This window comes from Pholcus phalangioides, unplaced genomic scaffold, assembly GCF_987345545.1.
Source record: "Pholcus phalangioides strain wild (caught in Gottingen) unplaced genomic scaffold, Ppha-v1.0 ptg000017l_1, whole genome shotgun sequence".
In the NCBI taxonomy this organism is placed as follows: domain Eukaryota; kingdom Metazoa; phylum Arthropoda; class Arachnida; order Araneae; family Pholcidae; genus Pholcus; species Pholcus phalangioides.
The window spans coordinates 8,221,209-8,246,855 of record NW_028301610.1 but is presented as its reverse complement, the minus strand read 5'-3'; the positions used below and the strand labels follow the sequence as shown (position 1 = coordinate 8,246,855).

The following is a 25,647-nucleotide window of genomic DNA, read 5'->3' as shown; positions in this document are numbered from 1 at the left end:
CGCAAATTAAAGGAAACGTTATGAAAATTTCTGAACATGATGAAATAGTAATTTAATATATGTATAATAATATATTTACATATATATTATAAAATAATACATAATTCACTTCGAAGGACAGGTATTTCTGGATTGTGTATTGCGATATATTTTTGTATTTCCTTATTCTATAAATATACAATACCAGGAAAGTCAGTGAAAATGAATATAAATACAAGGCCACAACAGGCAGAATGCCCAACGAGGTGACTGAGGAAAAGATGCCCGTAACAAATATGGATGCCATATATTTCTAAAATACAGCAACCTTTCCCCCAATTAAAAATGTCATTTCAAAACTATATATGGAACATAAAATATTATACAACGCCCATAAAAAATATTTATAGTTGTCTTATTCCAAGTATGGATGGCTTCTCGATTTACCCCAACATGTACTACTCCCGGGGGTAAGCTATTCCATTTATCAACAATCCTGCGACACCACAACCTAGAATTACCCCTTACCAGTCGATACTGGCGTCCCCTTGTCGAAGCAGTCGATTGACGGCGAATTAATAATTCATGTCCTTTCTATCCATCCCGTTGAAAATTTTAAACACTTGCATCATATCCCCACGACGACTGCACACACACACACACACACACACACACACACATTCATTTAATGTAAACATATTCAAAAAATGAAGTCTGTCTTCGAGCATAGGCTAATGGCTCGGGATGTTTTCGTTGGTCTCTCACTCGATGGCGGTCCACCCATGCTCCTTGGAGGTTTCTGGGGCTTTGGGGGGATGTGATTGCCGCGACTCTGAGGCGATGGGAGCCCAGGCGGGGTTGGGTCCTGTGGCTTACGGGCCGGGGATGCCTGCCGGGCCCGGACATCAAGAGAGTTTTTCCAGCCTGACCCAGCCCCTAGGTAATCTGCTTCAGAGCGGAGGCATGTTTAGTGTTTGTGGTCCTTTGCGTGGGTTGGAGATGCGGCGTCGTGATGCTAGGCCCGAGTTCCGCCCGTGGTCTTAGTGGCTGGCGAGGCTTTTCCTTTTTTTCTAGCACGGCCCAGCCGTAAGGTAGCCTGCTTATATCCCACAAGGGACAGAGCGGGGGTCATGTTTATTGTTTGCATAACTCAAGCCCCGTGTGCCAAGAAGGACACTTCTTGCACCCCTTCAACCAAATTTATGTCCCTCTCTGTAGATATGGTCTCCAACTAAGCTTCGGAAAAGTGGAACAATGACTTTAAGAGAACGTGAAGAGACCTTTTTGAAAATGAAACCGAGCATTCTATTCGATTTTTTGACCCCACCGCTGAGCAATTTTCATAAAATCTAAGCCCAAGGCCGCAACTAGATGCTTGGTCACCCGGGGCAAGTGTGCATTTTGGCGTCCCCCTTGTAATGTTGAAGGAGAAGTTTGAGAATAAAATTTGCGCCCCCTCTGGTCCAGCGCCCGGGCCACGAGACCCATCTGCTCCCCCTAGTTGCGGCCCTGCCTAAGCCGCTCGTCAATGAGAATTTCCAAATTGGTGACCCTAGTTGCATCCGGGATAGTGACGTCATTCAGCTAGTGAGAGAAACGGGGATTGTTCGAACCAAAATGAGCGACCACGCACTTTTTAACGCTAAACGTCATTATTAATTTGCCCATGCTCCACCTGTTTAAGTCGGTCTGGAGAAACTTCCTATCGCCTTGATTCCCGACTACTCCCTTGCAAGTTGCTCAACATTTATTATTTGTTATAGTTTCAGCAGGTGCTGTTATCTATCTCGCATGCTGGAAGTGATTCAATTTGTTAGATGTGTGAAGAATGGTTTTTTGTTTTGTGGGTTTTTTTAAAAGTGACAATCAGGAACGAAATCGTAATTAGGTAAGGGACAATGCGAGGTTATGGTGTCGCAGGGAATTTTTCTCTAATAGGTTTGTTAATAAATGGAATAGCTTACCCCCGGAGGTAGTAAATTGTAACATAATTGACACGTTTAAAAAGAAATACTATAAACATGTTGGGGTAAATCGAAAGGCTGAGAACCATGAGTATCCTTATGGGCATTGTATAATATTTTATCATGTATATATATTGTTATAATTTTTGTGGTTGTGTTTTTAATGGGGTTGCGGTATTTTTGAAATATATGACATCCATATTTGTTATGGACATCTTTTACTCAGCCACCTCGTGGGAATTTTGCCTGTTGTGGCGTTGTATTTGTATTTGTGCAAGTGGTTGCGATTTTATTTGTTGCTGGGGCAAAGTTTGAAGTGCGGCCAATTCGCGAAATGGCCGAGAGGTGTGATGAAAGTCCGATTTTCAGAAATGGTTCGGGCTTTGGCCGGTGAATTCGCGAATACCAGGCCAAGCAGTTGCGGATTCGGACAATTGCGAGTATGCCGAATTTAGTGACACTTAAGAATAACATTTCTTTTCATGTCTTTGATAGGTTTCTCTTTTCTGCAGTAAAGCATTTTTCCTAGGAGTAGAATTTCTGCGCCGTGTGCAGCGTGAAAATGCTAATTGGTTAAAAAACCCGAAATTCAGGTTTTTTGACCAGCGTTCGTTTTCACGCTGCACATGCTGTAGAAACTTGCTCCTAGGAAAACCTGGCTTTAGAGACTGTATTCACATAAAATTTCTCGAGATTTATTGGCACCTGCGCACAATACTTTCTAAGGATTCTCACTAAATTATCGGTGGCAGTAAATTCATAAAGTAAGTAAGTTGCCCAATGTGACATCTTTCCTTTTCCTATTCAACAAAAATAGCTCTTAACGCATAAGTTGAATGTTGTTTGATCTGTGCGCGATAATTTCGTTACATAGAAAATTCAACTAAATATTGTGGTGGGGATAGTCGATGATAGCAAGCGATGGCGTGGTGGTAAGATGCTCGTCAACCACCGTGAAGGTTGCTGTCACGGCCCTAGGTTCCACCCGAGGGAGGATGTAGATGAGATATTTTTCCTAACGAACTTCAGGCGGCCACCAATAGACAACGCCGTCATTTCCAACCCATCTCATTAGTCATTTCATCATTGATGTCGCACCACGGTCATTTTCTGCACACGAGAGCTAATTAGACCGGGACCTACAATTTATTGCCGATTCCGAACGGCAGGCTTGTTTTTTATACTCATCGAGATGTTGGTGCGCTAACCTCTCGATGGGGCACTCCCTGCGGTAGCAATTTTTTGCTGCGGTCAAGTCACCGTTTTTGCTGTACCAATGTGTCAGGAAAGTTTTCTGACAAGGACGAACCGGGTATCGAACGCGCGACACCTCTTAACATCCTTTGGTACTTTAGGCGAGTATCTTATCGACCTGGGCTACCGCGCCCCCATCTCATTAGTGGCAGTAAATTGCAATATAGCGATATTGCCAAAGTTGGTGAAGTAGTAGTCGGAAATATGACATTTTTTCCCTCAAATAAATTTGACATGCCTGTAAGTGTCACTACCTCATCCGCTACTATTTTACCCTAACAAAAAAAAACCTGACCCCCCCCCCCCCCGAATGAAAATTGGCAGAAGGACAAATTCCGAATCTCTTTGTTTCAAAAACTGAGACGTTATGGTTTATCAGGAGTTGTTTTTGTGTTTCCCCTTTCTCAATAAACCAATGAAAGTCATTTTACCTAATGCAATAAGCAGTAAATGGGAGAGACAGAAGCATTAAGAAGATTAAGGGCTATTCGAATGCACACTTGCGCTGTCAGATCATCCTACCTGTTGGACAAAGCCCAGCTTTCGCGAATTTCACATAATGCCCCTTTTGTTGTTTCAGATATCCAGCCCCCGACCATCTAGTATCCAGACTCCCGTGAGACTTACCTGACCCTGCCTGAAAGATCTCTATTTTCGCCCTCGTTGTTGGAATAATCTCACGTTGTTCGGAAATGGTTTTGACTGAAACAAATTTTTGTTTTGCGCTGTCATTTGTATCTCTTGCTTAACGTATTCCCTTAAGTATTCTCGTTTTTTGTTATACTATACACTCGTACAGGCATGTCAATATTTCCTATATTTCGGTTGAAGGTAAAGTTACATCTACTGTAAATCCGAAATCATGTGTGTGTTTATTAATTAATATTAGGTGGGGAACAAAGTTCTTGCCAGAAATGATAGGTAGAGCCAGACGAGCTGCAGTAGTCGTGTTTACAGTTTAATTTGAATAATCGCGATCGTTTCGAAACGTTAAAATGTGTTCTAGTAGTACGCAGAATTTTGTTTGTTGTTTGTAACTTTTAGGTGTAACACGGGACGTGTAAAATGTCTGTTGAAAAATCTAAAATTCGTCACATCATTTGGTTTCACTAAAAATCCAAACTTTGTGCTTTCTGGACTGCAACCGCGATAAATTCCGTCTTAGGAGAGTCCACTGTAAGTGCCAGAACAGTAGAATACTGTTTATACTATGGACATTCCCCTCGACAATCCAGCTAGAAATTGCCGGGTGCGAGGGCAAAAAAAGTTGCCAGACGCACACTGATACACAAGAAGGTCATATTGTTTGTCTGGTGAGATCGCCGCGGTATTCTTTCGCGATGACTTTCTTCCGAAAATATATTTCTTGCTTTTTTTCTGTATCCTTTTTTTCCAAACAATCAATTTCTGGCAGAACTTTGTTCCCTACCTAATATAGATGATAAGAGAGACTCTGGCTCAGGCTGTAAACGGGCAGTGCGTAATGGTAAGTTCCATTTATCTCATGAAATACGGTCCATGTTTTCATTTAAATTACATAAAACAATAAAATAAATCTCTATTATGACAGGATAGATGTTATATCATACAAGTCTAATTTTTTTCCGGACATAAAGGCATTAAATTCCAAGACAGTCTAAATTGTCCATTATTCTTCTACTGCTGTTACGGTATCAGGTTGATGTACTTCAACTTTGTAGAACAGATGTTTCGATCGCAGCCAAGAATGCTTGTTGTCGAAATGCAATATATCTACGAATGAGAAAATTGAATCATTCATAAATATTCAGAATGTTACATGGATAATTTTTTCAAAAACATTTCTGAGCTATCCCAATGAATTATTTATCAGATACTTACATGTACCTTCTTTCACACAAACGTACTCTCCCTGCTCACACATGATATTGCATTCGGTATTTCCTACTGGTAATAACTCTTTTATAGCATTTTTTACTTGAATTTTTCTGCAAACTTCTTCGTTCTTGTCACTGCTTTTCTCAGTGTCTTTGAAGAAAAGTCCGAATTTAACATTGTGGTCCTTTGTCTGGAATTCCCAACACAGAATCGTACCGGGAACTGTTATTTCTTTTTCGACTTCGAAAATCGACCTCTCATGGATAATTCTCTGTTGTACGTTTGGATCATCGGGATTGATAGCCATATGGTCTTTTAAGTAAAGTGATGATGGAATCTTTTCTTTTCGATGCAGCTGTAAAGTACCAGAAAATTGATATTAAAAGAAATCGGAATATCTTTTGGGAATTTTTCATTATATTAAACATAAGAAGTATGCAAAATTCATTGAAAAGACTGCTTATTTGTCGAGATGAAGATTACAAGGAAGAAAACTCATCTCTGCCCCCACGGTGGTTCGAACCCCGGCCCCTCACTTGCCGGACGAGTGCTCTACCAACTAAGCTATGGAAATAGATGGAATGTTTCATGTATTAACAAGTCGAGAGGACATTTTTATATGCATGTGGCCATCTGGTGGCCTATGTCAATCACGAGCTATTAGTTGATTGCCATCCATGTACGGAGCCTTTCAACATATATATATATACGCTCCAAGGTTGGAACATTCTATCTCTTTCCATAACTTAGTTGGTAGAGCACTGTAGTCCCCGTGCGGCAGAGATGAATTTTCTTCCTTGTGATCTTCATCTCCACAAATAACCAGTCTTTCAATGAATCTTGTATTAACAAGCGCTGGGAGGACATTTCTATATATAGGAATCATCGAGTAATATCCTTCTAAATACGTTTTTGTTCTGGTGATGAATTTTCTCTTCTAAACAAGAATTAGCATTTTAAAAACACCCTCCGAAGATTCTACTATGAACGACTTTCTGTCCAGAGAAGCCACAAAATACATTCATCCCATATCCAAGAAAGTTGTTCAGTGTTAAGCTTGTCAAAATATATCTCATAAACTCATGAATGTGGAAATAAGGTCACCAATTACTTCATTGTTGGGCCAACCAACATGTGCGAAACACATCCTTGTGTACAACAAATTTCTAATGAAGAATCACCATCGTTGTTGTTGATATAAAAGAGATTACACGAGATTGGAATAGGGGGCAACTTGCTGAATTGGATAGAATCGTGGTTAAGAGATAGGTCGCAACGAGTTATGGTGAACGGGGAATTCTCTGGTTGGACAGACGTCACAAGTGGAGTTCCTCAGGGAAGTGTCCTTGGCCCCATACTTTTTTCACTTTTTATCGATAAACTCGATCAGGGTATCGATGGAATTACTAGCAAATTCGCAGATGATGTGAAGCTAATGGGGGTAATCGGGAATGAAAGCGATAGGGAGTTGCTCCAGACCAACTTAAACAAGATTGCAGCATGGGCAAATGAATGGAGCATGACGTTTAGCGTAGATAAGTGCATGGTCGCTCATTTTGGTTCGAACAACCAACGGTTCTCTTACGAGTTGAATGGTGTCACTATCCCGGATGCAACTAGAGTCACCGATTTGGGAATTCTCATTGACGAGCGACTTAAGTTTTCTGAACATTGTTCAGCGGTTGTCAAAAAATCGAATAGAATGCTTGGTCTCATTTTCAAAAAGGTCTCTTCGCGTTCTCCTAAAGTCATTCTTCCTCTTTTTCGAGGCTTAGTTCGTCCTGGACTGGAGTATGCTGTAAGGTTTTGGAGACCATACCTACAGAGGGACATAGACTTGGTTGAAGGGGTGCAGAGAAGAGCTACGCGTGTCCTTATTGGCACACAGGGCTTGAGTTATGAAGAAAGACTTCATTTTTTGAATATGTTTACATTGGATGAACGCAGGTGTCGAGGAGATATGATCGAAGTGTTCAAAATTTTCAATGGGATGGATAGGATGGACCATGAACTTTTAGTACACCGCCAATCGACTGCTTTTACAAGGGGACACCAGTATCGATTGGTGAGGGACAATGCAAGGTTATGGTGTCGCAGGGAATTTTTCTCCAATAGGGTTGTTAATAAATGGAATAGCTTACCCCCGGAGGTAGTAAATTGTAACACAATTGACACGTTTAAAAAGAAATACGATAAACATGTTGGGGTAAATCGAAAAGCTATCCATTCTTAGAATAAGACAACCATAAGTAATCTTTATGGGCATCGTATAATATTTTATCATGTGTATATATTGTTTGTAATTTGTGTTAATTGCATTTTTAATTGGGTTGCTGTATTTTTGAAACATATGACAACCATATTTTTATGGGCATCTTTTTATCAGCCACCTCGTTGGGCATTTTGCCTGTTGTGGCGTTGTATTTGTATTTGTATTTGTATAAAAAGATTTCGGGTATTTTCGAAACCGTATGATGATCGATACATCCATGGTGTCACGCATGCACCATCACTATGCAAGAAAGGGATGTTTTATTCTATATCCAACAACTTTTTAAACTTTTCAGTTTAAGTATATGTATTTTTAATATTTCTTTTTTTTATATACAGGGTACATAGCTGAGACCTTGGACCGCAAATTACAAGGTGAACCTCTCAATCATTGAGAGGCATATTTCCAATTACAAAAATTGGCCTAACAACGTGTGGATCTCAGATACGCCATTGATATTGCAAGGGGTTGTATAGTTATGAAAATAAAAAAGTAACTTTTTATACGGACACCCTGTACTCATAAACCGAATTCGAAAGTTATTGCCCTGTCTCTCCTTAGGCCAACAAAAAATATTCCACGTTTTTAAGTGCTATAATCGCTGAAATATTTGAATTCAAAATTCGGGTAAAGAGTATAAATGAGGTAAATGGCGTTTTTCGTTAGTTTGTGCTGTATTTTAACAATGTTTCTCTATTTTTTGAATTTTAATATCCCAGCCTTGCAATTAGAAATGAAAATGGATAATTTCTTTTGTTGGCCTCAGGAGAGGCAAGGACACAACTTTCTCTAATTGGGTTTTTCAGCACAGGGTGTCCATATAAAAAATTGTTTTTGTGTTTTAATAACTATGCAGCACCATGCTATATGAATGACGTATCAGAGGTCCGCATTTTATTTGGATACTTTTTCTAATTCGAAATACGCCTCTCTAGAATCAACGGTTCGTCTGTAAATTGCGCTGCCAGCTGTTAGCTATGCACCATGTATATTATATGATACTTACCAAACCATCGCAGGTAGGATCACCTTCAGGATCGTACCTTTCTCCTCCAATATAGGCAGGAACGATTTCCTTGGGAACAAGTGAAAATAGATCATTTTTGTAGCTATCGTCACCTGAAAAAGATGTGTGTGAAGTATAATAAGAGAGCAAATACACAGTAATATTTTAAATTGTATTGCATAATATGTTATGCTACGAAAACAATTTTTTTATATTCGACAAGTTAATTAATGATTAGTTAAGGAATGACTTAAAAAGATATTTTTTTGCATCTTACCTTCCGAATATAGCTTAATTTTTTGCCAAACATTTTCTGCGAGGAATGGCTTTAGTATTGTATTGACAATGTAGACTATAAAGCTAGGTGCTAGAAAAAGAAAGATCAAAAATTGATTATCAAAATCGTTCGATTTTTTCAAGTCCCAGAATTGTACAATTATAACTCTTAGGCTCACCATTTAGTCCAAAATAACAATACAATGACTCTGGAAAATGATCTTGGTACTTCTCCGCAAGAAAAATGCAATACCGGAAAACTGTGATGAAATAAAGTAATCATGAAAATAAAGGAATACACAGGATGATTCACAACTCGAGGACAAAAGTTTCATTAATGACAGAACACATATATACCCGCAATTTTTGTCCTACAATGACTGGTCGTAACGCACGCAGTAAACTGTTAAACGGCCCTGCCATTGAAAACATAAACGGTTTTTTCACTTATCGTTATTTCTACCGTTAATTGCAGAAAAGATGGCTGTTTTCTGGAATCAGAAAAAGTCGGACATACATTTCATGTAAGATGCTGCGAGAATGTTCTGGAAGCTGAAAAACTTTACCTGCCTGAAGTGTTTTCTGACAACACGAGTGCCAGTTCAAAATGCCTTTGAAGTGAGTGCAACGTTCCTATGTGAAACGGGCTTCTTGCGGTCTTCATATTCCGGGCGCGCCCTGTGTCCTGCTTGACACTGAAAATGGAGCCCGTTTCGCACAGACGCCGGTGCAATTACTCGAAGACATTTCGATCCGGCGCGCATCTTGTCAGTAAACACCCCCACATACAGTTTTTTGCGCTTTCAGAGCATTCCCGTTCACAACTCTATATGTACATAAAATGCATGTCCGCCACCTGATTCGTGAAACCAGCCATCTTGTCAGCAGTCCTTGATAGCAGTGACGATAAGTGTCAAAACCAGCGCGTCATGCGTTCAATGACAGAGCCGTCTAGCGGTTGACAGCTTGCATTACGACCACGCATCATCATATGATAAAAATTGCTTATTTAAATGTGTTCTATCACTCCTTAAAGTTTTTCCGAAGTTCTAAATACTCATATATAGTTGAGAAAAATATAGGGTTTGCAGAAATGAATGGCACGATTTTAAAAAAATGTATTTTCAAAACTAATTACACATAATATAATCTGTGATACATAAAAATAAAGATAAATATTCAAAGCATGTTTTTCCAACATGATTGCAGCACTGAACCATTCCTTTGTTATTTTGGTTTTTTTTTTTTTGAGTGAAACGAATTTCTAAATGCACGCTGCACAGAAGTGGTGGAAACAACCTTTGCACATTCTAAAAGCCCGTTCACATGTGCAAATATTGCGGTAGCATTGGGAGTTCTAGCACCAGCGTGACGACTTTTTTCCTCCGTAAGGAAAGATCGGAGAGCAGTCATTAGTGAAAATTCTATTTCCCACGTGAAGGGGCTTAATACACAAAAACTTCTTCCTCCCATTGCCACCATTTGCAATTTCACACGCTGCGTTCTACGGAAGTGCTGCCAACTATACGGTGATTTTGAAAAAAAAAAAACTTTGAATGTTTTTCTTTATTCTTATGTAACACAGATTACTATGTGAAATAGTTTTGAAAACATAAATTTTTGAAATCATGTCATTCCCTGTATATTGCGTGTATTATGATGCATGCACAGCGGATTTTTTTTCCCAGCAATAGTATTTACTAAAGATCACAAACTCCGCAGAACAAGAGTCGAGGTCTGGAAATTTTTTTTCTAGCAGGGATTGTTGTTCTGCAGACTTTCAATTTCAATTCAATTTTATTCATAAATAAAGAAAATACAGAACAATATGAGAGTGGGGGAAAAATTGCTAAGAAACCGATATGGTTCTAACTTAGCAGTCACAATTTCTTTTTCAACATTAGACGTATGAATTATATATAGTAGAAGTCCATTATAACGACAGTTCACAATCACCGGGAAAATTGTTATAACGGACTTCTCGTTATGTAAGCGGAAGTCTTTTGTAACGTTAGGTCGTTACCAATCACCTGCAAATCCCTCGTTATATCGAGATTGTCGTTATAAGCCATACTCGTTATAACGGACTTTTACTTTAATTCAGTATAAAAAAAAATAATAATAAAAGAGAGAAAAAGACAAAAAAACGAGATAAAAAGGAAAAGATAACTGGAAAAATACACAAAATACAAAAATATTAAGTGGTGGCAATTGCGGTGCAGTAACAATATTAATTTGATAGAAATATTGTTTGATTTGTTTTTCCTTTCTCTCTCTCAACATTTTGTTCAATTGAATTGAATTAAAAAGTCTAAACAAAAATAAACAATAAATAAGTAAAAAATTAAAGGGTTTTATTATAAAAACAGTCAGAAAAAATTGAGAGGTTTTTACATGAGTTAGGTAAGAAGTTTGTGAATGAAAATTAAAATCTTCATTTGAAAAGAAATTTTCAATTGTTAGTGATAGAAAAACGATACTTTTTCATGATTTTCTTACAAGTAGAAATGTGTGTTATTAATAATTTCATTTGGTATATTATTGTAAAATTAGGAACCACATACGTGAAATGTTTTTTTTACCAATTGTTTTATTATTTTTTGAAATCAAATAAAAATGACTAAATCTTTGGGTAGAGCTAAAGCTAGTAATAGGTAAATGAAATTATTGTTTTGTTTTTTTTTTCAAAATAAGAACAGATTTTGAAAATAAAATCCTTCTATATTGATGAGTTGGATAATTCGAATTTTGGATAATTCAAACTTTTTTGCTGTCCCTTGAGATTCGAATTAACCAAGTTCGATTGTATTTGTGCAGGCAATCTTTACGAGGTCCGTATTTTCAAGTATTTCGCTCACCTTCTTTATTACACCACTGGGTCAAGTGTAGTTCAGAATAATCAGTAATAAACACGGATGTTTCTACAGCATTTCCAGTCTGAAAAGTATACAAACAAAAAAAAAACAAGTTATCAGCAAAATTAACGTTTATGACCCCGGTTATCATAACCTGCGTTCGATTTTACTCGTTAGAAAATTATCGTGAAACAGAACCTCTCTGTTGAGCTTTTCCATTTTGTATCTATCCTCCTCCATTAAGTATATTGCACTTAACAGTACATCTTGACGGGTCAACGATTTCACCAAACCTAAGTGATAATCGAAAAGATACAGTTTAACACTTTTTTTTTAAATTTAGATTATTCAACATTATCGCACACAGTGTAACTGTTATACCTTTAGCATCCCATTTACCAACGTGAGTAAACCTCACAGGATGTCCCAATTTACTGAATCCCAGCAATGTCGTTGATAGATATGACTTCGCTACCTGTTTCAAGGAATAGAAAAGTTCAGTTGGCATTTGAATTGAAGAATTATATTGTAATAAATGTCTTTGAAAGTTCAATTGTTCACTCATTAATACGAGAATCATAATTACATCTACTGATGTAATGATTTATCTAATCCGATCAGTATTTTAATTAACTTTTGTTGTTTTTAAAAATCAAAATTCCTTCTCGTTTCTTAAATACAAATACATCACCACAACAGGCAAAATGCCCAACGAGGTGGCTGAGAAAAAGATGCCCATAAAAATATGGATGTCATATATTTCAAAAATACAGCAACCCAATTAAAAATGCAATTAATAAAAATTATAAACAATATATACACGTGATAATTGTGATATATAACACGTGATAATAAACATATACAGCTCATGGGACCAAACATTTCGTCCACTAATGGGGAGGTACGATATACTGTGTTTCACATTTATACGACGTTTAGCTTTGGTCGCAACTGGTCCCTATACATTTTAATGTTAAAATGTATATGCTACTGTGTGTGTGAAAGTAATACACCGGGGTGATGCATAATCACCAATCGTCTCGATAAAGAAAGTTTGATTATAAATTTCACTTTATTCATCACTTTTACCAGCGATTATGCGTAATTCCCAAAGTTGGAAAGTCTGGTTATAAATTTTTCCATATTTATAATTCTTATCTTCATTAAACGAATTAATTGTTTAACCGTACATGTGTGATACGTGCTCTACAAATATTTTGCAATAAAAATTAAATTAGATTAAAATATGTGTGAAGAAAATAAAAACATTCATAACATTATCAGTCTTGTAATGTTGGCTTTCTTCACATGTATCAACAAGCAAAACCAATATATTACCATCCTGGACCTTAGTTATGTTCAGTTATTTAAGTAAAGTATTAACTTAAGGACTTAAGTTATTCAAGTCGTATTCCACGGCAGTGTTTCTCAACCTGGGGCCATATGGCCCCCTTGATGTCCTGAGATGTTCCAAGGGGGATCATGGGAGAAAATCACGTTGAAAAGGATAGCCATGCAGGTAGTTAAAGGGACCACAGACAGCTGTGCAAAAAATGTTTGGATGTGGAAAAATGAAGTCTTAAAGTGAAATAAATGGCGTGGAAAAGTGTGACTACTTTCACAACCCACCAAAACCAGAGTTGTTTTGACGTATGGGTCCACCGAGGGCCTCGAGTGTACAAGTTGCCTCATTTTAATGAGATCTGATATCACGTTTTTCGAGATTAAGTATGCTAATTGGTAATCAAGCCCATCTTAACACGTGAACCCATCCAAGCATGGACTATGACCCCGATGTGTATAGAGAATCCTACATGATGAGATATGGTATTGTGATCTTTTTCAGGAGTAAGTGAATATTTAAGCTGTTACTTCTAGTAAAGTACGGATCACAAAATATCATTTTCACTGAGGTTCCATGTTGTTGAGACGGCCCTAAATAGACCCCTCCCCTTCCCAGAAAAACGCTCGATGAGTAGAACACGGGTCGCGCTCCTCGATGACTGTGGTGGGGCCCACTCAAACACGGGGACCACGAGAAGAAAAAAAATGGTCCAAAGGTGGCCCCGGGTTTAAAAAAGGTTAAGAAACACTTCCACGGGACCGGGGAATCAGAAAATTATCCGTTTGGAAGGTTCCATTGTATTGATAAAGCTAATTTTATAAACATAAATAATTTACCTCAGGAACTTCATAATCCTTCAGTATATTCTCAACTTTCAATTTCTTACGCATTTTGAGATCCTGTAAAAATTAATGCAAATTTTAAGAAATGTTTTCTTTTTCATTCCACCTGTTTAACTTCACACCACTGTCATCGGGAATTTAATCCGTTCACTTATCGGTTTTCAGCAACAAAATCTGACTAGGTGTAGTTGAAGTACCAGCGATAAATCTCTGAAACTGGTATCTTTGTTAACATTTAAGAAATAAAGGATGCAAAACGATCAGTGGAGTAAGTCTCCCCCTTCGTTTTCAACCCTATCCACCACCCTTTTCTTATATGCAGGGAAGTTGTAAATAAACTGACACTATTCAGACGTATGTAAGACCCATTCTGATGGAGGTATTTTAATGAAACTTGTTATATATGTTACTCGGACCATGAGGAAAAAAATAACTGTGATAAAAAGCGCCACTTTTTTCACCTGATGGACAAAAATGGAACTATCTTCTTTATGGAATCTTTCTTTTCATCATAGTCCATATATCCTATATACCAGGGGTGGCCAACTTCTTTCTGTTCGCTGGCCGGCATACTGGTCAGCTGCATCGTCACGGGCGCCACTCTGGCGTATAAGCCGCACAAGAAAAAATGTACCGTAAAACTGGCTGATTTTTATACAGGGTGTCCAATAAATACGTAAAGAGTTTAAAAATTCATAAAAATTAAAGAAATTGGTATATTTGAATGCGGTTTACGAAAAAAAAGTTATTCTTACGAAAGGAGGATTAAAGTTTTGGAATAGAAAAAAATTAATTCAAATTTTTGTCGATAGAGTGTGCGCTGCATCAAAGCACATCATTAAAAATATGCAAATCCCAGTCCTATAAAATGCCGGGTGCACGTTTAACAGATCATTTCTGAATTCTGCTGTTACTGGCACTTACATAAGGTTTTCATTGTGATGTGAACATTGGTAGATAAAACGCTATTGGTGAAGTTGTTTTACCTCGGACACGAATCACCAGCTGAAGCTGAAGCCTTGCGATGGTTCCGGGCATAAGGCCGGTATTACACTATACAAGTTTTATAAAATTGCTTGTTTAAAACTTGAAAAATACAACGAATAAGCTGATGGGTTGCATTCAAGCTTATCCAACCGATCAGTTTATTGGTTGTATTTTTCAAGTTTTATCAAAGCACTTTTACAAAACTTTTGCAGTGTAATACCGGCCTAAAAAAGATTGAAGAAATGTTCAAGTTCAATCAATCTTGATTTGCTTTCGTGCAGCGCGCTCTGGCGACAAAACTATAAGCGTAATTTTTTTTCTGTACCAAAAAGTCTCCCCCCCCCCCTCTTCGTGAGAATAACCTTTTTGGAAAAAACGGTATTAAAATTTACCAATTTCCGCAATTTTTATGAATTTTTAAACTTATTACAAATTTAGGGGACGTCCTGCATTTTTACCTTGTCGGGGGCCGCGCAGGAGGTGATTTTGTGTGGCCCGTGGGCCAGCTGTTGGCCTTCTCTGCTACGTACCAAGTTTCATCAAAATACTTCCATCAGAATGGGTCTTACATACGTCTGTCTGAGTAGTGCCAGTTTATTTATAACCACCCTGCGCTATAGATGTGATCCTACTCGTTAATTCCCACGTGATCTTCTCTTCACAAAACTGATTTTGATTATCACTGACGCTAGAGAAGACAACAAGAGGAAAATGTGAGAAAAATAATACTAAAATGTTGAACGAAAAAATAATGTATTTCCGTTGCAGCAGTTGAAAAAATTTAAGTAAAAATTCATTATTTTACCTCATCTTTTGCATTAAATTGAATACAATTTGGCTATTATTACTAAACGAGAATGTAATTACCCAAAAATAAGGAGTTAATCTAATAATAATTTATCAAAAAGATTACTCTCACCTCACGCAGCATCTTTTCTGCCTCTCGTATATTAAAGTCTCTCGCTGTAAAATTAGTATAAATGGATGAAAATGATTAATCAGACTGCAATTCATTCAATCATAAGAACCCAATCATAGATACATTAATGAAATATGAAATTCAGCGTCAACCTTTCAAAGGAATTGCGTTAATTAGGTTCAAAATGTTGACATACGAGTGATAGATATCAATTTGAAGTAGAAATCTCTTATGTAGCATTATTGGCTGCATTCTTGTGTAGTGTTTCTATGGAAGGGGTTATTAACCACACAGGAGTAACAGAACCCTTGAGAGTTTTTGGAAATATTTTAAAACAATTAAATCTGCTTTATATTATATACTTAATATATTTATTTCATTTATTTATGCAATATTGTTGACCGAGGATGCCTATATTATATAATCTTAAAATGTGTAGCCCGTAGCAGAGGTCTTCAACCTGTTTTTAGTCACGAGCACTGCCTGTACCCATCATCAAAAGAAGAGCACCCTCACGGCAAGTTTGACATACGAATGCATGAAATCATGGTGATTTGAATCCTTGAATGTAGCCGGTACAAGGTGTTTAATCGGAACGTTGATCAAGTGCTCACGAGCACGAAATTGGACACGATCATCGAGCACTCTGGGAGATTTGGGAGCATCGTGGTGCTCGTGAGTAACGGGTTGAAGATGCCTGCCGTAGAGGAAATGGTTGTGAGGCACCTTCGAGTAGCGAATAATTCTCCTTTATTTGTTGCAATATTTGGAAAATTCATTATAATTTTTATAGTTGATACATAGCTATCATGTTTTATAGTTGTAAAAAAAATAACTGTCTTTTCATTCATATTACCACACATGTGGACATTTATATTTCAAGGGCAGGTCCCGGTGCGGCCGCACCTATCACACGACCCGGAGGGCGTCTTTTTTTTAAATACAATGGAATGCTAAATACCTAAAATGACTTGCCATGAAAAATTGAATTTTTCTGTATGTTATGCCGAAACATATATTTGGAAAGAAAAGTGATTTTTCTCCTCCAGGAATCGAACCTGGGTTCCCTTGTACACCGAGCAAATGCGCTTGCAAAGGGACCTAGGTTCGATTCCCGAAGGAGACAAATCACTTTTCTTTCGAAATATTCGTTTCGGCATAAAGCCGGGTTTTCCAAGGAGTAGAATTTCTACGCCGTGTGCAGCGTGAAAACGCGGATTGGTTAAAAACTTGAAATTCAGGTTTTTTTTGACCAATCAGAGTTTTCACGCAGCACGCGCTGTAGAAACCTGCTTCTAGGAGAAAACCTGGCTTAACATCTAGAAAAATTCAATTTCCCAGTATATTTCGGGCCAAAAAAAACATCATCTCTTAATACAAGTTGCCATGGTTGTTTGCAGTGCATTTGTGGTGTAAAACAATGGGTCCCAATACAATATCGACAATATCGGCCCCCAGGATTAAAGCCTCCTCGACTCCTGTACGGCCTGGGTAAGCCAAGACGGCAACTGATGACCTTTTGGGACAAGGATCGTCTCAGCTATACATATAGAATGCTATCCAATACATGAGCAAGATGTGTTACATATATATAAGAAGAAACAAACTTATAATTTTTTTTCATCTTTTCTCATACATGGGCTGCGTTCATCTCAAACAAAAGCATTCATGCCTAACAACATGTGACCACAGAAAAAAATTTTTAATGAAGGGCAACTCCAAGTTTTCTCTGTCTCGGGCACTTGCACCTATTCGCGTTTGAATTGGGCTGGAAGTAGGGGGGAGGGTAATGGGACTTTATGATAATAATTAATGCTAAGAGTTGTTAAGATAATAACTAATGCTGAGTTTTTTGAAGTTCTCCATGCTGAAAATATGACCTCTCAAATTCACGAACAAACTTAAAACAATGTTAAAATAGGCATTTTCATGGCGAATATTTTTTTAAAAAAAACGTTTTTGCAAAAAAAAAAGTTAAAAAATAGGCATTTATGGCATTTTGCCTGAATTTCCGGGTTCTACAAATTATCACTTGAATATATCTTTTCGAGAAATAAAAGAAACCAAATAATAAATCTCAGCCCTTTCTGCAAATCGATATAAAATCAATCAAGTAATTACCTCTCAACCAACGCAGTAAAAAACGATCATCATGATGTGATTGGAGCAAATCGGACATGTTTATTCTGAACTGAAATAATCACAACATATAAATATTAAAAATATATTTTTCTCTCATTTATATTTTTCATTCTTTAATTCAAAAAAGATAATTTCATAATTTCAGATCATTCAATAAAAATTGGGTAAACTTAGATAAAATTCAGAATTTTAACAACAACGTATTTCGACCTTGTAGAAATCGTGATTGTTTGCTGATACTGTATGTATGTCAATATCTTCAATTAAGAAATATCAACAATAGAAAATCTTACTTGCTGAAGGATATTAGTTTTTTCCTCGTCAAGAATTTTCTCGTCCATATTTTAGAATGTTTCCTTGTCTGAAGCGAATTCCAAAACTATTACGTCGATTTTTTTCACAGAATTAATACCTAAAAAAAGATATCAGTTCATACAGTATTTCTACGAAATATTACGAGGAAATGTTTAATAAATTTCCACTAATCGCTACCAGAAACAGCGATACGGAGCGGCTAGATACCGTTTTGTCCGTTCCCGATTCATTCTTAGGTCAAAATACTCACGTTTCATCCGATCTCTTCTTTACGCTGCCCCTTAACTGGGTTATTGTCAATCAAGATAAAAACACCCCCGTTAAAGATAAAACAGAAAGGCGATCCTTAATGCGAGACGTAATAGTAGCCAAAACTGTAATTTACTATGAATTTTATCTAATTGTTGATGAAATTAATGCAGGACGGAGAAGTAAAGATCTGCTACAAATCGCAATAAAAAAATCATCTTAGTAGATATATTTCAATAGAATTTATTTCATCATGACTTAGGTGATATTTTATTATATACACACGCAACATATTTCATTTAGAAAAATACGGGAAATTGGGAGCTTAAATATGGTAGAAAAAATATGGAATATCGACAGTTTTCACCAAAAAACGTGGTCAGGAAACGGCAAAATCACCAGTTATTGCTCATAAATTATCAATTAGAGGGTAATGAAGAATTTATTGGAAATCGTAATGTAGTTCACGGGAAAGAAAACTTGACAGAATATAACAAATATGTTTAGATGAATATGTATATTTATGCGTAATTATCATAATATAATTTACAAGCGATGAAAATTATCTTCATTCATAATCTTAGTAAAGATTGTCAATTCAAATACGCTTGGTTGAAAGAAAAAGAAGGAAAAAAGTGTATATATAAAAAAAATAAGAACGACCAAAAACACAGGAATATCACTAAAAATACGGGACATTCCTGTGTAATTTCCACATATGATGCTTTGTGTGTAGTTCAGGGTCGTAACTGGGCTGGGGCAACCGGGACGCTACCCCGGGGCCTCTAGCCGAATGGAGGCCTCACAAAAAATAAACACTTATTTTGCATAATTTTTTCCTTTTTAAGGGGGGGGGGGAAGCCCCTAAGAAAATGTCTGCCCTGGAGCCCCGAGAAGGTGTGCTACGGCCCTGATGTAGTTGGATTGGTAACGGCAGCAAAAGTTATCAGTTCCAAAAAAGAAAAGACGGGTAACGTGGTGCAAAGGTTGGTTATAGAAAAATGCAACAATATTCGCTCGTTAAGTTATTACAGGAATTGAGATTTGCACCGAAAGATTGGCATAATTTTCTCAGAATGGAACGTCAAGGCTGTCTCGATTGCTCTTCTACTCGTCTTTCTTATGTATATTGTTGGAAATACATTCTGGATTCCGAGAATAATCCGGATAAGTAACTTCTTTTAAAATGAAAATCTTTGTAAATTTGTATCCATGATTATCCGATTATTGAGAGAGAGAGATAGAGAGGTCAGATAAGTGCTTACCCCTGTCGCGTTAACAAACCATTTCTGAATTCTTCACACACATTGTAAATAAATTGCCAAGTATTAAGCAGCTCCACTAATACTAGTACTAACACTCCTCAGTTAAATGGATGCTGAATTCTTCTATTCATTTACTTATCCGTTAAACATATGCTACAAGTATTGAAAAAATAAATTAAATTTTCTTATCAGGTGATCTGAGAGATTTTTTTCCAGCAAAGAAGAACTTTACTTGTTATTGTTATCAGAGCATTTCGCTTTATATTTTAGTGCGCCGGTTCTAAATATTTTTTGTTCGGCCCGGAAATTCTAATTAATAAAATAAATCAGGGGTTCTTAACCCCTGAATACAGTTGCCTTCACCATATGAAGCACGAGAAACGATGTCCTGATCTTTACCCTAATAGGAGGGATTATCCTTTGTTAGTTATTATCTGTTATCGAAGGAATATTGACATACACAAAGTAGCCATTAACAAAGAAGATAGTGGAAAGACGAAAGGAACGTAAAAAGTGTAAAAATATGTTCTTCCTCATTCTACGAATATTGTATGTGCAAAAAATTTCATTCATGCAAGTATTTCTGATTCTTGTCGCATCAAGGCCATATTTAAGCTTTTACTTACAGTTTTAAAGCCGATTCCATGATAAACCTCACACCAACTTGAAATAAAATATGCTATTCGAATACTGCGAGTTTAAAGTAACAAACAACGTTAAGCTCTCACCCCAACAGTACCGTAAAATGGGGTGAGAATATGTTACTTGGAGTGAGAATGTGCCTACCTTGGATTCAGCAAACAAGTGCCCCGTAGTGGCTTGTTATTAAAGATATTAGTTTTACCAACATGCCGCTACGTCCAGCTAATCGGGAAAACTAATGGCTCTAATAACAAGCCGATAAAAGGTACTTTTTGTTTACCGAATCCAAGGATTTCACATTCTCACCTCAAGTGGCGTAATCTCACCCCATTTTATGATAGTACACAGAGTTGTTCTTATTTAAGTACAGTATGTGAAACATCGTGTGAAACCTATTCAGAGCCCTATGAAGCTAGGGAGCTAGGAGCGAAAAATCAGCAATGATATGCATTTCAAACCAAAAAAAAACTATTTTTTTTATAGGTTTTATATATTTTTTTTGAGAAAACATAGTTCAAAAAAATGATCGATGCAGGCAAATGTGGTGAGTTACTGAAAGTTATCAGTGATGAAACCATACATAGAAATGATTATGAAATTACACTGAAACAACAGAATATGGACCTTCTTAACTAAAAGTTACACGTTTTCGTTGTTTTTGTAAAACAAAACTAAACCCGTGGTTCTCAAACTTTTGTCAGCTGCGACTCCCCAGAATAGTTTAGTAGATATTGTGCATTCAAAAAAAGGACCGTATCAGTGAATAAATAGGCACAGACATGAATATCTCCAGCTTACCTCACAAAGGTTGGCGAGGCACACTTTAAGAAACATTGAACTAAATCGTCGTGAATAATGTTACCCAACCGCTTTCTGATAGCTTTACGGGCCCCATGAGCTTTTAAACACATCATGCACATTTAATCGTATGCGCAATAACTTTACATGGCAGTGCCATGTAAATTTGTCCCTACCGTTCTTTTAACTTAATTTTCATTTACAAAAATCGCATTCCTCTGACCCTAAACGCCTTCCACCGAAGTTTGGTGCTGTTCTAGCAATTACTGATCTATCCGGGAGGGCCCTGAACATCGAAATTAAAATTTCACCACCCGGTACATTTAGTTATTTTCCTGAGATAACTCAGGTGATAAAGTTTTCATAAAGAATTCCACATGGTAATAAATCACGAAGAACATAAGTATGTACGAACGCTCACATTAACCTCGTAAAAGAGCTTACGTAACCGTTTTTATCGGGAAAATGACCAATTTCACTACCATTGTCTTCGACTTTGAACTAACTACACTGATGAACGAGGGAAGGCGTTCTCTTCTATTCAATTTGCCTCAAGTAGTCAAAATATGATCCCCCTATTGTGCTTGACATTGGAAAACTATGTCTCTGAAATTGTGTGTGATTAAAAAATGTTACATAACTAAAAGTCTAGTGTATTTTCTAAGTAACCACGAATAAAGCGTCATGTAAACTATATGTTTGGATAGAATGGCGATAAGCTCACGGTCGAAAGTCACTGTTTTAGTTTTGCTATCGGAGGGGACTGGAGTTGTTATCGTTCGAAGAAGAATGGGCAGAGACAAACACGTGAATGAGAAAATGAAAGAAGAAATGACAGAAACTATAGGGTTGCATTAAGAGCTTACAATTTCGCGCCATGGTACTCCGAGAAGTAGGGTCATCTTCATTTCTTCATTTTAACCGCTACTTTTTCTCGAGATTACTGAATTTAATTTAAAAAAATTATCGACATGCATGTAATAAAAACTTGCAAATAAACTTAACGGAAAGATTCAAGTAAAATCTATCTTAATTTTAGCTGTAAAAATACTCGAAGACTACGAAATGCATACCTGAATGTTCAGTAAAAATTCACATACCCCTTTCAGATCCTGATGCCACAAATGAGTGGGGTTGCCTTTTTCTCACCGTGGAATTTTTTCTTCTGACCTAAGGGAGTTAAGCCCTGACTTGAAGGATTGTATAAGTTCTGAGTTAGAAATATGGCTAACATGAACTTTGGGGGCTTTCGTGAGAGGGCAGCACTTAAAGTTGAACTTCCTGGGGGTTTTTTAATATGACTTTTGGAAAAAAAAATGTGGTTTGTCACATAATTTTTTTTTCAAATCAAATCAAACTTATTGTTATCATATAAAAGTACAAAAAAAAAAAAATAAGAGGAAAATTTACCAAGGAGTCAATCAAGAAAATGACCCATTCTGGTAAATGCTAGTAAAAATTAGTATGGAAAACACAGGATATTCAACTAAAAAATTCAAATTATTCAAATTAAAATAAAAAATCATGACAACAGAGGAGTGCAATTTAAAAACAGGTCTACATGCCGCATCTACAAATATACATTTTTTGGATGTTGGAATCAAAGCAAAAACAGCAAGTAATTAAATTAAACTATTACGTTATTTAAGAATGACATGAGCAACAGAAAAACATTAAAACAAATTTTCTACACCATCAAGTGAGAACGCGTATTGCTTGACACATTTTTTAAAGGATTATAAATTAGTATTGCGAGTGATTTCTGTTGGTAATGTATTGTGGAGTTTGGGATAACATAAGTAAAATGTTTCTTCAACAGTGTTTTATGAGGGAATGGAAGTGAATACATATTATTTGTCTATTTGAAGATCGAGATGTATTTAAAGGCAAGGAGAATTGACCTTTGAATAGGAGAAGAATAGATGTATAGAAATATAATAGACGTAATGTAAGTATTCCAAAATGTTGGTGAAGTTGTATTGATGGTGTGGTATTTAGCTCAATAAAATTCTGGAAAACATTGTATATGAGAATATAAATATACCTTCCATCACCTTGGCTGAAAAAATTTGAACAAAGTGAATTATTTCTTCACAAAAAAATTGGAAATTGAAAAAAGTAATGATTTGTTGGCATTTATGTTTATAATGCATTTTTTGAGTATCAAAAATGCAAGAACATTTTGAAAATTCCAAAAAATGAATGCTCTTGTCTGAAAATAATACGAAATAAGTTATTTTAAGAATAAAATACTTTAGGTTTCTTTAATTAATATAATTGATTTCAACAAAATTTATTTCAAAAAATCCTACTATTTTTGAACAAATTGAAAATAAGATTCAATTTTCCAGAAAAATTTCTATTTTTCTTGAAGAATCACTAATCAAGCATTAGAACTTTTGAAATATTAAAATAAGCCGTGTCAGAAAAACTTTCAGAAGATTCTCCTTGCACTTCTGTTAACATTACTGAGGGTGATAGCTCTAAAATATAAAAATATTATATCGCAACTACATAATATAGTTATGAATAAATTCCGTTTTGCTTACTTTATACGTAGATTGTATTTCTGAATTCGACAATTTCTTAACTTACCTCTCACTGATACAACAAAAAATGATTTTCGTGTTGAAATTGCATGTAAATATTCACTTTCATTGTATTGAACAGCCAATAAGAACAATGTTTTGTTTTCAAGTTGACACATTGCTTTAAGGCAGCGAAGACTTTCCTTAATGAAATGACGTGTCTAATATGATTATGTGTCTTCTCTTGATTGCTGAATAATATCCATAGGAAAAAGAAGAATATCATAAATTTTGGTAAGATTATCGCTTTTTTATTCTCTGGGCAGTAAAAGGACTGCAAAAATTTATGCCAAATACAAATTCAAGGACACAACAGGCAAAATACCCAACAAGGTGGCTGAGAAAAAGATGCCCATAATAATTATGGATGTCATATAATTCTAAAACACAGCATTCTCCAAATAAGAATAATTATCACGAAAACAACAACAATTGCGATAAAACATAATAAGCTGCCATAAAAAGGTTTATGGTTGTCTTATCTAAGTATGGACAGTTCCTCGATTTATTCCACTATGTTTGTCGTGCTCGTCGATTGTGTTAGAATTCACGACTCCCGGGGAGTGAGCTATTTCATTTATTCACAACCCTAACGGAGAAAAATTCCCTGCAACACGTCACAACCTGGAATTGTCCCTTTCTAAACGATAATTGGTTGTAAATCTACACCACACAGAACCACCACTTTGCAGAATGAAGGAGAGACGTAATGTTGCTGTGGGAATGAATAAAAATTATTCTTGTTCATCCATATTCTGCTATTTGCACATTGACACTACCTTGGGGAAAGAAATGGGATTCGTCTGTTTATGCATACAAAATATACCCTGTTTCTATTCCACGAACAAATTTCTCGCGTTTCACTGATTATCTATTAATACATTTTGAAAGTTTGTTTTTTTGCCAAACAAAATCACATTGATTCAGGAATTTCAAATAACTTTGACCAGTAGTTATTGCCGAAAATTGGAACTTTCATCATAATCACCCTGTACGTGATTTTTTTTTTGTCAAATTTAGTACTTATATATTTGATAATAATGTAGTAAACTCAAATTAGATGAGTCGTTACTAAAGAATTTTTTATACACTGGTGTAAGAAATTGAGAGAATTTGCAGACTTGGTCGGTTATCTCTAGAACTACTGTACCGATTTTAATGAAATTTGATATGTGCATACATTGATACAATACAAAAAAAATAACCATTCAATAATTGTAATACACACGCATGATCGTGCGTAACACTCGTTGGAGTCGGAAGGTATGAAACAGCGGTTGCAGAATAAACAAAAAAATGAGTTAATAGATGGGTTAAAAGAGGGTATGGTCCCCTCTTACAGATATACAGGTTTCGCAGCGTGATTTCATACTTGAAATAAGGCAGTTTATTATTTCCTGTGGCAATTGGTCCCACTCGTTCAGCAACGCTGTTTTCATTCCCTGGATGGTTCCCGGAGGGGGGTTGCGAGTTGCAATTGCCCTCCCCAGAGCGTCCCAGACATGCTCTATAGGGTTAAGGTCTGGAGATCTGGCTGGCCAATCCATCCGGCGAATATCCTCACTCTCTAGAAAATCGTCGAGCAGAAGAGCTCTATGTGGTCTCGCGTTATCGTCCATTAAAATGAACTCAGGGCCAACTGCACCCCTGAAAAGGTGAACATAGGGCTCCAAGACCTCATCCCTATACCTCACACCAGTCACAGTACCTCTTTCAAAGACATGGAGAGGTGTGCGGCCATCCAACATGATACCTGCCCAGACCATTAAACCTCCTCCGCCATAATGGTCGATTTCGCGGACATTGGAGGGTAGGTAGCGGGTCCCTGGTTCTCTCCATGAACGTACGGCGAGAATCGGTGCTTAAGCTGAACCGGGACTCATCAGTGAAGAGAACGGTAGCCCATTGATCCATACTCCAATCTCTATGCTCTCTGCACCATGATAAACGGATTCTCCTGTCCGTAGAAGTGAGCGGGATGCAAACAGCAGGTCTTCTTGCAAACAACCCTCTCTCATGAAGTCTTTTGGAAACAGTCCCCCTTGATACACGGGTTCCTGTGGCTGCATACAAGTCACGAGAGAGCTGAGAA

At 36.7% G+C, this 25,647-nt stretch overlaps 1 protein-coding gene across 2 annotated transcripts; it reads right to left on the bottom strand.

Moving 5' to 3' along the window:
• Positions 1-4,678: 4,678 nt before the first annotated feature.
• On the bottom strand, positions 4,679-18,259 carry LOC149072195 (SEC14-like protein 3). Of its 2 annotated transcripts, XM_089246514.1 has the most exons (13): positions 18,221-18,257; positions 17,992-18,110; positions 17,678-17,747; positions 15,557-15,600; positions 13,645-13,707; positions 11,845-11,938; positions 11,662-11,756; positions 11,467-11,545; positions 8,788-8,868; positions 8,610-8,699; positions 8,333-8,445; positions 5,058-5,409; positions 4,679-4,949 (listed from the first exon to the last, which is right to left on the bottom strand). In XM_089246514.1, exons 2-13 carry the CDS (start codon positions 18,037-18,039, stop codon positions 4,846-4,848), a joined length of 1,233 nt encoding a protein of 410 aa, XP_089102640.1. In that variant the 5' UTR covers positions 18,040-18,110; positions 18,221-18,257; the 3' UTR covers positions 4,679-4,845. The 2 variants fall into 2 exon arrangements, with proteins under 2 accessions (XP_089102640.1, XP_089102639.1); XM_089246513.1 differs by having other exon boundaries at positions 17,992-18,259.
• Between the last annotated feature and the right edge of the window lie 7,388 nt (positions 18,260-25,647).

Excerpts from the sequence above, each read along its gene's own strand:
- LOC149072195 (XM_089246513.1), bottom strand. The coding sequence starts at position 18,039 with ATGGACGAGAAAATTCTTGACGAGGAAAAAACTAATATCCTTCAGCAA. Across the intron at positions 17,748-17,991 it reads AAACTAATATCCTTCAGCAA|TTCAGAATAAACATGTCCGA; the intron begins GTAAGATTTTCT and ends TGATTATTTCAG. Across the intron at positions 5,410-8,332 it reads ATCCTACCTGCGATGGTTTG|CTGCATCGAAAAGAAAAGAT; the intron begins GTAAGTATCATA and ends GGTACTTTACAG.